Source organism: Salmo salar, chromosome ssa15 (assembly GCF_905237065.1).
Source record: "Salmo salar chromosome ssa15, Ssal_v3.1, whole genome shotgun sequence".
NCBI classification, from domain to species: domain Eukaryota; kingdom Metazoa; phylum Chordata; class Actinopteri; order Salmoniformes; family Salmonidae; genus Salmo; species Salmo salar.
The window spans coordinates 108,925,901-108,942,839 of NC_059456.1; the positions used below are offsets into that span (position 1 = coordinate 108,925,901).

Consider the following 16,939-nt stretch of genomic DNA (forward strand, 5'->3'; position numbering starts at 1 on the left):
TTGTTTATTATCTACTTGACTTGCATTGGCAATGTTAACATATGTTTCCCATGCCAATAAAGCCCTTAAATTGACATTGAATTTAATTGAGAGAGAGAGAGAGAGAGAGAGAGAAACAATGTCATGCCCTGGCCATAGAGACGTTTTTTATTCTCTATTTTGGTTAGGCCAGGGTGTGACTAGGGTGGGCGTTCTATGTTCATTTCTCTATGTTTTTGTATTTCTTTGTTTTGGGCCGTGTGTGGCTCCCAATCAGGCACAGCTGTAGTTCGTTGTTGGATGATTGGGAGTCACACATAAGGAGCCTGTTTTTCCTTTGGGTTTTGTGGGGGGATTGTTTCTGTTTAGTGTCTTGCACCTGACAGTTTGGCTGTCGGTTTTCTTGTTTTGTTGTATCGTGTTCGTACGTAAATTAAAACTCAAGATGAACACTAACTCCGCTGCACCTTGGTCTACTTCCACAGACAGCCGTTACACTAGGGTGGGCATTCTATGTCCTTTTTTTCTATATGTTTTTGTATTTCTTTGTTTTGGCCTAGTATGGCTCTCAATCAGGGACAGCTGTACATCGTTGTCTCTGATTGGGAGCCATACTTAGGCAGCCAGTTTTCCTTTGGGTTTTGTGGGTGGGTTAATTTCTGTTTAGTGTTGCTAACCTGACAGAACTGTTTGGCTGTCGGGTTTTGTTTCTTTGTTTATTGTGTTCTCAGTTCAATAAATACATAATGAGCACTCGACACGCTGCGCCTTGGTCTACTCCCTTCAACAGTCGTTACAAACATTAAAAAACACAGCCGATGACTAAATTACTAAACGTTTGCACCATTGGGAATGAGACCCTGGTCTTGATAGAATTCATGGAGATATATTTTTCTGTGTATAACTCTGGTTTTGGAGGGTAAACGTTTGTGTTGTTTCAACGATTGACACTAGTTAGGGTGTGACCAGACGATTTCCTCAGACGGGGAGTATTGACTAGTGTACACTTGTAAGTGTAGTGTAGTGTACTACTTAGGGTATGACCAGAATGTCCTCTGAGTCCAAGTGTCACGCTCTGACCTAAGAGAGCTGTGTTTTCTCTGTTTAGTTAGGTCAGGGTGTGATAGGTGGGGTGGGCATTCTATGTTTTTGTATTTCTATGTTTTGGCCGGGTATGGTTTCCAATCAGAGGCAGCTGTCTATCGTTGTCTCTGATTGGAAACCATACTTAGGCAGCCTGTTTTTCCCCTGTGTTTTTGTGGGATCTTGTTTTTGTGCAGCTGTGTGTGAGCAGCCCCAGAACGTCACGTTTGTTTCAGTTTCACCTGTTTATTGTTTTGTTCGGAGTTCAATAAATAAAATATGTGGAACTAACGGCACGCTGCGCCTTGGCTGATTTATGACGGGGAATTCGAAGACAGCACTCGTGACACCGAGACAGTTTTAGTGAGGTGTCCCCCTACACTAACTAGCCCCGTTCATCTATTACAGTAGTCCCCCTACACTAACTAGCCCCATTCATCTATTACAGTAGTCCCCCTACACCAACTAGCCCCGTTCATCTATTACAGTAGTCCTCCTACACTAACTAGCCCCATTCATCTATTACAGTAGTCCCCCTACACTAACTAACCCCGTTCATCTATTACAGTAGTCCCCCTACACTAACTAACCCCATTCATCTATTACAGTAGTCCCGCTACACTAACTAACCCCATTCATCTATTATAGTAGTCCTCCTACACTAACTAGCCCCGTTCATCTATTACAGTAGTCCTCCTACACTAACTAACCCCATTCATCCATTACAGTAGTCCCCCTACACTAACTAGCCCCGTTCATCTATTACAGTAGTCCCCCTACACTAACTAGCCCCGTTCATCTATCACAGTAGTCCTCCTACACTAACTAGCCCCGTTCATCTGTTACAGTCCTCCTACACTAACTAACCCCATTCATCTATTACAGTAGTCCTCCTACACTAACTAGCCCCGTTCATCTATTACAGTAGTCCTCCTACACTAACTAGCCCCGTTCATCTATTGCAGTAGTCCCCCTACACCAACTAGCCCCGTTCATCTATTACAGTAGTCCCCCTACACTAACTAGCCCCGTTCATCTATTACAGTAGTCCCCCTACACCAACTAGCCCCGTTCCTCTATTACAGTAGTTCTCCTACACTAACTAGCCCCGTTCATCTATTACAGTAGTCCTCCTACAGTAACTAGCCCCATTCATCTATTACAGTAGTCCTCCTACACTAACTAGCCCCGTTCATCTATTACAGTAGTCCCCCTACACTAACTAGCCCCGTTCATCTATTACAGTAGTCCTCCTACAGTAACTAGCCCCATTCATCTATTACAGTAGTCCCCCTACACTAACTAACCCCATTCATCTATTACAGTAGTCCCCCTACACTAACTAGCCCCATTCATCTATTACAGTAGTCCCCCTACACTAACTAGCCCCATTCATCTATTACAGTAGTCCTCCTACACTAACTAGCCCCATTCATCTATTACAGTAGTCCTCCTACACTAACTAGCCCCGTTCATCTATTACAGTAGTCCCCCTACACTAACTAGCCCCGTTCATCTATTACAGTAGTCATCCTACACTAACTAGCCCCGTTCATCTATTACAGTAGTCCTCCTACACTAACTAGCCCCATTCATCTATTACAGTAGTCCCCCTACACTAACTAGCCCCGTTCATCTATTACAGTAGTCCCCCTACACTAACTAGCCCCGTTCATCTATTACAGTAGTCCCCCTACACTAACTAGCCCCGTTCATCTATTACAGTAGTCCTCCAACACTAACTAGCCGCGTTCATCTATTACAGTAGTCCCCCTACACTAACTAGCCCCGTTCATCTATTACAGTAGTCCCCCTACACTAACTAGCCCCGTTCATCTATTACAGTAGTCCTCCTACACTAACTAGCCCCGTTCATCTATTACAGTAGTCCCCCTACACTAACTAGCCCCATTCATCTATTACAGTAGGTCTCCTACACTAACTAGCCCCGTTCATCTATTACAGTAGTCCTCCGACACTAACTAGCCCCGTTCATCTATTACAGCAGTCCCCCTACACTAACTAGCCCCGTTCATCTATTACAGTAGTCCTCCTACACTAACTAGCCCCATTCATCTATTACAGTATTCCCCCTACACTAACTAGCCCCGTTCATCTATTACAGTAGTCCTCCTACACTAACTAGCCCCGTTCATCTATTACAGTAGTCCCCCTACACTAACTAGCCCCATTCATCTATTACAGTAGTCCTCCTACACCAGCTAGCCCCGTTCATCTATTACAGTAGTCCCCCTACACTAACTAGCCCCGTTCATCTATTACAGTAGTCCTCCTACACTAGCCCCATTCATCTATTACAGTAGTCCCCGTACACTAACTAGCGCCGTTCATCTATTACAGTAGGGCTACTACACTAACTAGCCCCATTCATCTATTACAGTAGTCCTCCTACACTAACTAGCCACGTTCATCTATTACAGTAGTCCTCCTACACTAACTAGCCCCGTTCATCTATTACAGTAGTCCCCCTACACTAACTAGCCCCATTCATCTATTACAGTAGTCCCCCTACACTAACTAGCCCCGTTCATCTATTACAGTAGTCCTCCTACACTAACTAGCCCCGTTCATCTATTACAGTAGTCCCCCTACACTAACTAGCCCCGTTCATCTATTACAGTAGTCCCCCCTACACTAACTAGCCCCGTTCATCGTTTACAGTAGTCCTCCTACACTAACTAGCCCCATTCATCTATTACAGTAGTCCCCCTACACTAACTAGCCCCGTTCATCTATTACAGTAGTCCCCCTACACTAACTAGCCCCGTTCATCTATTACAGTAGTCCCCCTACACTAACTAGCCCCGTTCATCTGTTACAGTAGTCCCCCTACACTAACTAGCCCCGTTCATCTATTACAGTAGTCCCCCTACACTAACTAGCCCCGTTCATCTATTACAGTAGTCCCCCTACACTAACTAGCCCCGTTCATCTATTACAGTAGTCCTCCTACACTAACTAGCCCCGTTCATCTATTACAGTAGTCCTCCTACACTAACTAGCCCCGTTCATCTATTACAGTAGTCCTCCTACACTAACTAGCCCCATTCATCTATTACAGTAGTCCTCCTAAACTAACTAGCCCCGTTCATCTATTACAGTAGTCCCCCTACACTAACTAGCCCCGTTCATCTATTACAGTAGTCCTCCTACACTAACTAGCCCCGTTCATCTATTACAGTAGTCCCCCTACACTAACTAGCCCCGTTCATCTATTACAGTAGTCCCCCTACACTAACTAGCCCCGTTCATCGTTTACAGTAGTCCTCCTACACTAACTAGCCCCATTCATCTATTACAGTAGTCCCCCTACACTAACTAGCCCCGTTCATCTATTACAGTAGTCCCCCTACACTAACTAGCCCCGTTCATCTATTACAGTAGTCCCCCTACACTAACTAGCCCCGTTCATCTGTTACAGTAGTCCCCCTACACTAACTAGCCCCGTTCATCTATTACAGTAGTCCCCCTACACTAACTAGCCCCGTTCATCTATTACAGTAGTCCCCCTACACTAACTAGCCCCGTTCATCTATTACAGTAGTCCTCCTACACTAACTAGCCCCGTTCATCTATTACAGTAGTCCTCCTACACTAACTAGCCCCGTTCATCTATTACAGTAGTCCTCCTACACTAACTAGCCCCATTCATCTATTACAGTAGTCCTCCTAAACTAACTAGCCCCGTTCATCTATTACAGTAGTCATGGATAATGACTTTATAATAGAGGGTTAAGAAGGGCAGAACACACACACACAGACAGACAGACAGACAGACAGACAGACAGACAGACAGACAGACAGACAATGTAATTTTAATAATCTCCAATAATCACTAGCTAGTCTGTTTCTCCATCACATGACAGTTATCATAATGACAGAATGTCATAGAGACATCAGCCAATCAGAGGTCATGCTGTGTTTACACCAATCACATGTGACCCCCATGGTAACAGCATAGTAACGGCTCCCTGGCTTGACCTTGGCCCAGGTCATAGTTCTCTCATCCCGCGTAGTAATGTCTGTCTTTTAGCATCAGCAATTAACTTGATTTGTATTTTAATATATTTTTGATTAAATTGACAACATTAGAGTGGAATGTGTAGAACATGAAGCTTGTTGATTAACTTGTAGCTTGGATACATGCTGTATCTACCGTAATCATCTCAAATCAAATCAAAGTTTATTTGTCACGTGCGCTGAATACAACAGGTGTAGTAGACCTCACAGTGAAATGCTGAATACAACAGGTGTAGTAGACCTCACAGTGAAATGCTGAATACAACAGGTGTAGTAGATCTCACAGTGAAATGCCGAATACAACAGGTGTAGTAGACCTTACAGTGAAATGCTGAATACAACAGGTGTAGTAGACCTCACAGTGAAATGCTGAATACAACAGGTGTAGTAGACCTCACAGTGAAATGCTGAATACAACAGGTGTAGTAGACCTCACAGTGAAATGCTGAATACAACAGGTGTAGTAGACCTCACAGTGAAATGCTGAATACAACAGGTGTAGTAGACCTCACAGTGAAATGCTGAATACAACAGGTGTAGTAGACCTCACAGTGAAATGCTGAATACAACAGGTGTAGTAGACCTCACAGTGAAATGCTGAATACAACAGGTGTAGTAGACCTTACAGTGAAATGCTGAATACAACAGGTGTAGTAGACCTCACAGTGAAATGCTGAATACAACAGGTGTAGTAGACCTCACAGTGAAATGCTGAATACAACAGGTGTAGTAGACCTCACAGTGAAATGCTGAATACAACAGGTGTAGTAGACCTCACAGTGAAATGCTGAATACAACAGGTGTAGTAGACCTCACAGTGAAATGCTGAATACAACAGGTGTAGTAGACCTCACAGTGAAATGCTGAATACAACAGGTGTAGTAGACCTCACAGTGAAATGCTGAATACAACAGGTGTAGTAGACCTTACAGTGAAATGCTGAATACAACAGGTGTAGACCTCACAGTGAAATGCTGAATACAACAGATGTAGTAGACCTCACAGTGAAATGCTGAATACAACAGGTGTAGTAGACCTCACAGTGAAATGCTGAATACAACAGGTGTAGTAGACCTCACAGTGAAATGCTGAATACAACAGGTGTAGTAGACCTCACAGTGAAATGCTGAATACAACAGATGTAGTAGACCTTACAGTGAAATGCTGAATACAACAGATGTAGTAGACCTTACAGTGAAATGCTGAATACAACAGGTGTAGTAGACCTCACAGTGAAATGCTGAATACAACAGGTGTAGTAGACCTCACAGTGAAATGCTGAATACAACAGGTGTAGTAGACCTCACAGTGAAATGTTGAATACAACAGGTGTAGGTAGATCTCACAGTGAAATGCTGAATACAACAGGTGTAGTAGACCTTACAGTGAAATGCTGAATACAACAGGTGTAGTAGACCTCACAGTGAAATGCTGAATACAACAGGTGTAGTAGACCTCACAGTGAAATGCTGAATACAACAGGTGTAGGTAGATCTCACAGTGAAATGCTGAATACAACAGGTGTATTTCACCTTACAGTGAAATGATTACTTACAGGCTCTAACCAATAGTGCAAGAAAGGTATTAGGTGAACAATAGGTAGGTAAAGAAATAAAACAACAGTCAAAAGACAGGATATATACAGTAGAGAGGCTATATACAGTAGAGAGGCTATATACAGTAGAGAGGCTATATACAGTAGAGAGGTTATATACAGTAGAGAGGCTATATACAGTAGAGGCTATATACAGTAGAGAGGCTATATACAGTAGAGAGGTTATATACAGTAGAGGCTATATACAGTAGAGAGGTTATATACAGTAGAGAGGCTATATACAGTAGAGAGGCTATATACAGTAGAGAGGTTATATACAGTAGAGAGGTTATATACAGTAGAGAGGCTATATACAGTAGAGGCTATATACAGTAGAGAGGCTATATACAGTAGAGAGGTTATATACAGTAGAGGCTATATACAGTAGAGAGGTTATATACAGTAGAGAGGTTATATACAGTAGAGAGGCTATATACAGTAGAGAGGCTATATACAGTAGTGAGGCTATATACAGTAGAGAGGTTATATACAGTAGAGGCTATATACAGTAGAGAGGTTATATACAGTAGAGAGACTATATACAGTAGAGAGGCTATATACAGTAGAGAGGCTATATACAGTAGAGGCTATATACAGTAGAGAGGTTATATACAGTAGAGAGACTATATACAGTAGAGAGGCTATATACAGTAGAGAGGCTATATACAGTAGAGAGGTTATATACAGTAGAGACGTTATATACAGTAGAGAGACTATATACAGTAGAGGCTATATACAGTAGAGAGGCTATATACAGTAGAGAGGATATATACAGTAGAGGCTATATACAGTAGAGAGGTTATATACAGTAGAGAGGCTATATACAGTAGAGAGGCTAAATACAGTAGAGAGGCTATATACAGTAAAGAGGTTATATACAGTAGAGAGGATATATACAGTAGAGGCTATATACAGTAGAGCAGCTATATACAGTAGAGAGGCAATATACAGTAGAGAGGCTATATACAGTAGAGAGGCTATATACAGTAGAGGCTATATACAGTAGAGAGGATATATACAGTAGAGAGGATATATACATTAGCGAGGTTATATATACAGGCACCGGTTAGTCAGGCTGATTGAGGTAGTATGTACATGTAGATATGGTTAAAGTGACTATGCATATATGATGAACAGAAAGTAGCAGCAGCGTAAAAAGAGGGGTGGGGGGGCACACAATACAGATAGTCCGGGTAGCCATTTGATTACCTGTTCAGGAGTCTTATGGCTTTGGGGTTAAAAACTGTTGAGAAGCCTTTTTGTCCTAGACTTGGCGCTCCGGTACCGCTTGCCATGCGGTAGTAGAGAGAACAGTCTATGACTGTGGTGGCTGGAGTCTTTGACAATTTTTAGGGCCTTCCTCTGACACCGCCTGGTATAGAGGTCCTGGATGGCATGAAGCTTGGCCCCAGTGATGTACTGGACCGTTCGCACTACCCTCTGTAGTGCCTTGCGGTCGGAGGCCGAGCAGTTGCCATACCAGGCAGTGATGCAACCAGTCAGGAAGCTCTCGATGGTGCAGCTGTAGAACCTTTGGGGGTCTCAGGACCCAAATCTTTTCAGTCTTCTGAGGGGAAATAGTCTTTCTCGTTCCCTCTTCACGACTGTCTTGGTGTGCTTGGACCATGTTAGTTTGTTGGTGATGTGGACACCAAGAAACTTGAAGCTCTCAACCTGCTCCACTACAGCCCCGTCGATGAGAACAGGGGCGTGCTCGGTCCTCCTTTTCCTGTAGTCCACAATCATCTCCTTAGTCTTGGTTACGTTGAGGGAGAGGTTGTTATTCTGGCACCACCCGGCCAGGTCTCTGACCTCCTCCCTATAGGCTGTCTCATCGTTGTCGGTGATCAGGCCTACCACTGTTGTGTCGTCTGCAAACTTAATGATGGTGTTGGAGTCGTGCCTGGCCATGTAGTCGTGGGTGAACAGGGAGTACAGGAGGGGACTGAGCACGCACCCCTGTGGGGCTCCTGTGTTGAGGATCAGCGTGGCAGATGTGTTGTTACCTACCCTCACCACCTGGGGGCGGCCCGTCAGGAAGTCCAGGATCCAGTTGCAGAGGGAGGTGTTTAAGTCCCAGGGTTCTTAGCTTAGTGATGAGCTTTGAAGGTACTATGGTGTTGAACGCTGAGCTGTAGTCAATGAATAGCATTCTCACATAGGTGTTCCTTTTGTCCAGGTGGGAAAGGGCAGTGTGGAGTGGCAGTAGAGATTGCATCATTGTCACAACTTCCGCCGAAGTCGGTCCCTCTCCTAGTTCGAGCGGCGCTCGGCGGTCGACGTCACCGGCCTTCTAGCCATCGCCGATCCACCTTTCATTTTCCATTTGTTTTGTCTTTGTTTTCTACACACCTGGTTTCAATTACATGTTCATTATTGAACCCTCTGTTCCCCCTCATGTCCTTGTCCGGTATCGTTGATTGTGAGAGTTTGTGCACGTTATGTCTGGCGTGGGAAGGTTTTCGTCCCATTGTGTTTTTGTTCACGGTGATTTTTATTATTAAACTTCACCGTTGTCTTTGCTCTCCTGCGCCTGACTTCTCTGCCGTCAGCACACATTACAATCATCTGTGGATCTGTTGGGGCCGTTTGCAAGTTGGATTGGCTCCAGGCTTCCCTGTGGCTCAGTTGGTAGAGCATGGTGTTTGCAATGCCAGAGTTGTGGGTTCAATTCCCACGGGGGACCAGTATGAAATGTTTTTTTTTTAAATGCAGGAAATGAAATGTATGTTTTTCATTCACTACTGTAAGTCGCTCTGGATAAGAGCGTCTGCTAAATGACTACAATGTCAAATGTTTCCGGGATAATGGTGTTGATGTGAGCCATGACCAGCCTTTCAAAGCACTTCATGGCTACAGAAGTGAGTGCTACGGGTCGGTAGTCATTTAGGCAGGTTGCCTTCGTGTTCTTGGGCACAGGGACGTCTGGAGAACTCCATAGGATGGGATACATTTCCCCAAGCTGTCTCTGTGTGTGTGTGTGTGTGTGTGTGTGTGTGTGTGTGTGTGTGTGTGTGTGTGTGTGTGTGTGTGTGTGTGTGTGTGTGTGTGTGTGTGTGTGTGTGTGTGTGTGTGTGTGTGTGTGTGTGTGTGTGTGTGTGTTTTACTCACAGTGTCTCCAGACTGAGCAAACCTTGGAAACACCTCTCTCCCATCGTCTGGATCTGGTTGTTATGGAGATGACTACGCACAGAAAAGACAGCCAATCACAACGAGGGACAGACTTTTCAAACCAATCACAGTTAAAAAAAAACACACATCTCAACACAACTGACATCAGAAAGACAACAGATACAGATAACAGACACACACCCGATCCCCCTCTAATCCCCCACAGACACACACCCAATCCCCCTCTAATCCCCCACAGACACACACCCAATCCCCCTCTAATCCCCCACAGACACACACCCAATCCCCCTCTAATCCCCCACAGACACACACCCAATCCCCCCTCTAATCCCCCACAGACACACACCCAATCCCCCTCTAATCCCCCACAGACACACACCCAATCCCCCTCTAATCCCCCCCCACACACACACCCAATCCCCCTCTAATCCCCCACAGACACACACCCAATCCCCCTCTAATCCCCCACAGACACACACCCAATCCCCCTCTAATCCCCCACAGACACACACCCAATCCCCCTCTAATCCCCACAGACACACACCCAATCCCCCTCTAATCCCCCCCACACACACACACACACACACACACCCAATCCCCCTCTAATCCCCCCCACACACACACCCAATCCCCCTCTAATCCCCCACACACACACCCAATCCCCCTCTAATCCCCCCCCCACACACCCAATCCCCCTCTAATCCCCCACACACACACCCAAACCCCCTTCTAATCCCCCCGCCACACACACACACACAGACACACACCCAATCCCCCTCTAATCCCCACACACACACACCCAATCCCCTCTAATCCCCCCCCCACACACACACACACACACACGCACACAGACACACACACACACAGACATACACCCAATCCCCCTCTAATCCCCCACACACACACAACCAGAGGGTACTCACAGTACGACCAGAGGGTACTCACAGTACGACCAGTGATGACAGGTTGCTAAATGCGTGGTCAGGTATGTGAGTGATGTGGTTGAGAGCGAGGGTCATGGCCTGTAGGGCCGGCAGAGAGTCCAGAGCAGAGACAGGGATCTCTGTTAGACTGTTATCATCCAACCACAGGTGTCGTAGAGACCTAAGACCACCTAGTGACCGCGCAGGCACCTCAGATAACAGGTTAGCATCCAGACGCCTGGAGGAGGGGAGGTGAGGGGAGGGGAGGGGAGGGGAGGGGAGAGGAGAGGAGGAGAGGAGAGGGGAGGAGGAGAGGAGAGGAGGGGAGAGGAGGAGAGGGGAGGGGAGAGGAGGAGAGGAGAGGGGAGGAGGAGAGGAGAGGAGAGGAGAGGAGGGGAGAGGAGAGGAGAGGAGAGGAGAGGAGGGGAGAGGGGAGAGGGGAGGGGAGGGGAGAAGAGGAGAGGAGAGGAGAGGAGAGGAGAGGAGAGGAGAGGAGAGGAGAGGAGAGGAGAGGGGAGGGGAGGAGGAGAGGAGAGGAGAGGAGAGGAGAGGGGAGGGGAGGGGAGGGGAGAGGAGAGGAGAGGAGAGGAGAGGAGAGGAGAGGAGAGGAGAGGGGAGGGGAGGGGAGGAGGAGAGGAGAGGGGAGGGGAGGGGAGGGGGGGGAGAGAAGGGAAGAGGGGAGGGGAGGGGAGGGGAGGGGAGGGGAGGGGAGAGAAGGGAAGAGGGGAGGGGACGGGAGGGGAGGAGAGAGGAGGGGACGGGAGAACAAACCATCGTTGAATTCATATCAATACATCTTGATGACATTCTTTATTTATCACCTCATTTATCACCTCATTTATCACCTCATTTTTATCACCTAATTTAGTCTCTTTGAATAATTTTATGGACATCAGATAATTAACTGGGGGATTTCAATTCATTCTCCATCTGAATACAAGCTCTATCTGAATACATGCTTTGAATTCATGCTCTATCCGAATACATGCTCTCTGAATTCATGAATACATGCTCTATCTGAATACATTCTCTATCTGAATACATGCTCTGAATTCATGAATTCATGCTCTATCTGAATGCATGATCTGAATTCATGCTCTATCTGATCGCATGATCTGAATTCATGCTATATCTGAAAGAAAAAAATGTAATCCCAATGTAGCGGTCTTTTGGTCAACGCCCAGCCACTATGACACTGACTCAGTGTAAACATGTAACTCATTAAAAAAATAAACGCAACATGCGACAATTTCAAAGATTTTACTGAGTTACAGTTCATACTGTATTAGGAAATCAGTCATAAATAATAAATTCATTAGGTCCCAATCTATGGATTTCACATGACTGGGAATACAGATATGTATCTGTTGATCACAGATACCTTTAAAAAACAAAAAATGGGCCTCACAATGGGCCTCAGGATCTCGTCACAGTATCTCTGCATTCAAATTGCCATTGATAAAATGCAATTGTGTCGGTTGTCCATAGCTTATGCCTGTCCACACCATAACCCCACCGCCACTATGGGGCGCTCTGTTCACAACAATGACAACAGCAAACCGCTCACCCACATAACGCCATACACGTGGCCTGCAGGTTGTGAGGCCGGTTGGACGCACTGCCAAATTCTCTAAAACAATGTTGGGGGTGGCTTATGGTAGAGAAATAAACATTAAATTATCTGGCAACAGCTCTGGTTGACATTTACTGTATTTAGTGCTTTCAGAAAGTATTCACAGCCCTTGATTTTTTCCACATTTTGTTGTTTTACAAAGTGGGATTAAATTGATTTAATTGTCATTTAATGTCAATGATCTCAACAAAATACTCTGCAATATTAAAGTGAAAGAAAAATTCTATCATTAAAACAATTCTAATGGAATATAAAACACAAATATATTTAATCCTCTGATTCAATACATGTTAGAATCACCTTTGGCCGTGATTACAGCTGTGAGTCTATAAGAGCTTTGCACACCTGGATTGTACAATATTTGCCCATTACTGTAAAAATACATTTTTTTTTCAAGCTATTTCAAGTTTGTAGACAGCCATTTTCTAGTCTTGCCATAGATTTTCAAGCCGATTTAAATCAAAACTGTAACTGGGCCACTCAGGAACATTCAATGTCATCTTGGTAAGCAACTCCAGTGTAGATCATTTGGCCTTGTGTGAATTTGTTTGCCAGTGTCTGTTGGAAAAGCACATTGTAACAAGTTTTCTGTTAAGATTTTGCCTGATTTTTCCGTTTCTTTTTAGCATGAAATAACTCCCTAGTCATTGCCGATGACAAGCATACCCATAACGTGATGCAGCCACCAACATGCTTGAAAATATGAAGAGTGGTACTCAATAATGTTTTCTGTTGATTTGCCCCAAACATAACGCTTGGTTTTTCAGGACAAAAAAGTTAATTTCTTTGCCACATTTTTTTGCAGTATTACTTTATTGCCTTGTTGCAAACAGGAAGCATGTTTTGGAATATTTGTATGCTGTTCAGGCTTCCTTCTTTTCGCTTATTTCGATTCATTTATGTTAGTATTGTGGAGTAACTACAATGTTGTTGATCCATCCTCAGATACTATCTGGCCTGATGACTCCTGGCTGTCCCCGTCCCAATTCACCGGGTCGTGCAGCTGATCCAGTTTGTGCTGCTCTACCTGCGGCTATGGTACCCTGACCTGTTCACTGGACCTGATACCTTGTCCCGGACCTGCTTCTTTGACCCCCTCTCTCTCTCTACCGCACCTGCTGTATCTAACTCTGAATGCTCGTCTATGAAAAGCCAACTGACATTTACTCCTGACCTGTTGCACCCTCTATAAACACGGATTATTATCATAATTATTATAATTATTATTATTATATTATTATTATTATTATTACCTCTATAAACACTGATTATTATCATAATTATTATTATTATATTATTATTATTACCTCTATAAACACTGATTATTATTATTTGACCCTGCTGGTCATCTATGAATGTTTGATCATCTTGAAGAATGATCTGGCCTTAATGGCCATGTTCTGTTATAATCTCCACCCGGCACAGCCAGAAGAGGACTGGCCACCCCTCATAGCCTGGTTCCTCTCTAGGTTTCTTCCTAGGTTCTGGACTTTCTAGGGAGTTTTTCCCTAGCCACTGTCATGACGTTGGCCTCTTTTGGTACAGGGAGGACAGTTGACCCCCTCCCTTTTGCACACAATCCACCCTGTGTGTAAAGGGTCGTAAAAACTCTAAAATTCCAGGAGAGTCTCTGGCCACATGGCCCATCGAGAGACACAGGAAATTCTTCCAACTCATAGAATTGGAAAGCCAAGCGACATTTTGTGTTCTGGAGAAGGTATGGAAGATTGGTGAAGAATCCAGCTACGAACTGATCCGCTTGGTACCATTTTGTGATATTCAGAAGAGACAATATAGCCATATTACCATAAAACTGTTTATATAATAGACTCAGTTTAAGACTTGCATCATATGGGTGTATGGAATGTATTAATAAGGATAAAGCTTTTGTAAGACATTGAGATGCTATGTACTGATGTAATGTGATAGAATTGTATTTCTGTAACCAAATCTAACTCAGTCATAGGCACGCCCCAGGGACCCATACAGGACCAGGCGTCATTTGACAAGCTGTTCTATGGGCACTATAAAACACCCCCGGATTTACATTTCTCCAGACCAGGCCTACACTCCGTGGCCACATAGGTTCTACCATCTAATTCCTCTACTGAAAGTGAACCATACCACGTGGTTAACTTTTAGACTATCGATACTGACAGAATAAGAACAAGTCTTTGATATTAATTATTAGTCTGCAGCTAAGTAAATTATATCATCGAACGCGAAGACCAACGAAACAACCATTCTATGACGACATTAATGAATGTCGCTTCTGAAAGATCCATTCTAACCGAGAGAGAGAGAGAGAGAACGCGGACAAAACTCCCCAACAGAACTACTCTCCAACAAGAATCAGAACGACACACTGAGCGTAAATATATATTGATTGCAATTGTTCCCGAATGAGTGAGCCTTCAATTGTCAATTGTTAATATTAATGAACCCTGTGTAACTTCTCAGCCGACCTTTTATGATCCATTGTTCAACAGGCCGACCTGCCTGTTTAGCCAGTAGGGCACATTCCGATAGCAATCCTTTGTGACGATAATTACTGTTTGTATGTTTTTCTGTTAATTACTTAGTGTAGTAAATAAATGATTTTAAGACAATTGATGTATGGATGATTTTAGTAAAGACTGGGTTCGTGCAGATACAACAATTTACGACGTTTTGGAATGAGACTGGACGCGAGGTAAAATACACCATTTAAACCAGAAGATAATCGGCCTATACTATAATAGAATAGAATATTATAGTACAGGAAAGTTATATTAGGAAAATTATAGCTTTGTAATCTGAATATTCTCCTTGGTGCCCCGATCTCCTAGTTAATTACAATTAAACGATTAATCAGTTTAATCGCGTGATAATAATTACAGGGAGCTAATTGATAAACATATCTTCAGTTTAATGGTTCCCCCTAAAGACACGACACCACCGTGCTTCTACATCTGTATTGCTTGCTGTTTGGGGTTTTAGGCTGGGTTTCTGTATAAGAACTTTGTGACATCTGCTGATGTAAAAAGGGCTTAATAAACTTTATAAAAGTCATTGTAGCAGTAGTATTTATTAGTATTTAGTATTTATTAGTATCTAGTATTTGTTAGTCTAAAGGTAAAACTTTATGAAAGTCATTGTTGTAAGGGAATGAGTGACTGGCGGCAGGGAAGTCAAGCGCAGGAGAGCAAAACCTGGTACGGAACGGAGCAGTTCCATTCATAAAACCACCGGTAACCAGAACAATAAACAAATGGGTACAAAACCCATCGCGCACCACAGAAAACGTGCACATGCACTCACAATAAACAATTCCGCACAAAGACATGGGGGGAACAGAGGGTTAAATACACAACATGTAATGAGGGAAATGAGACCAGGTGTGTGAGAAGACAAGACAAAACAAATGGAAAATGAAAAGCTAGAAGACCGGCGACCGCCGTGCGCCGCCCGAACAAGGAGAGGAACCGACTTCAGTGGAAGTCGTGACAATTGTAGAAATAGTATTTATTAGTATTTAGTATTTGTTAGTATTTAGCATTTATTAGTATTTAGTATGTATTAGTATTTAGTATTTATTCGTATTTTGTATTTCTTAGTATTTAGTATTTCTTAGTATTTAGTATTTATTAGTATTTAATATGTATTAGTATTTAGTATTTATTAGTATTTAGTATTTATTAGTATTTAGTATTTAATATTTATTAGTATTTAATATTTATTAGTATTTAGTATTTATTAGTATTTAATATTTATTAGTATTTAGTATTTATTAGTATTTAATATTTATTAGTATTTAGTATTTATTAGTCCAGAGGTAAAGATATATTACTGACGCTGCCTCACACACACATAAAACACACCAGGTGAGGAGTGTGTGCGCGTGCGCTTGTCTGTGTGCTTGTGTGTGTGTATATCTGTGTGTATATGTGTGTGTGTGTATATGTGTGTGTGTGTTACTCACAGAGACAGCAGGTTGGGTAGATTCCATGGAATGTCATTGGGAAGTCTTTCCAGCTGATTATTCTGAAGCATCCTGTCAATCAGACAACAACATGAATATCTACTAAGTTACAGTTCATATGAGGAAATCAGTCCATTTCAATAAATTAATTAGGCCCGAATTTATAGATTTCACATGACTGGGAATACAGATATGCATCTGCTGGTCACAGATACCCCTCTTAATGATCGTACACTTTTAAAAAAAATGTTCGCCTAAAATGACATACCCAAATCTAACTGCCTGTAGCTCAGGCCCTGAAGCTAGGATATGTATGTTCTTGATACTATTTCAAAGGAAACACTTTGAAGTTTGTGGAAAGGTGAAATGAATGTAGGAGAATATAACACATTAGATCTGGTAAAAGATAATACAAACAAAACTACGCTACATTTTTATTTCTGGGACCCTCAGGATGACAGATCAGAGCAAGATTACTGAATGTAAGTACATTATTTACCTTCAGAGGTGAATGTATCAAACCAGTTGCTGTGATAAAAGTGTTTTGTTGTTTTGCACTCTCCTCAAACAATAGCATGGTATTTTTTCACTGT

General features: G+C 43.3%; 1 protein-coding gene across 1 annotated transcript in view; it reads right to left on the reverse strand.

Moving 5' to 3' along the window:
* lgr6 (leucine-rich repeat containing G protein-coupled receptor 6) overlaps positions 1-16,417 on the reverse strand; it is a 58,526-nt gene extending 42,109 nt beyond the window's left edge. The window contains exons 1-3 of the mRNA XM_045696118.1: positions 16,347-16,417; positions 10,775-10,990; positions 9,809-9,880 (exon numbers count right to left, since the gene is read on the reverse strand). Coding sequence (XP_045552074.1) covers positions 9,809-9,880; positions 10,775-10,990; positions 16,347-16,417 — 359 coding nt within the window. The remainder of the gene's footprint in view (positions 1-9,808; positions 9,881-10,774; positions 10,991-16,346) is intronic.
* Positions 16,418-16,939: the final 522 nt, after the last annotated feature.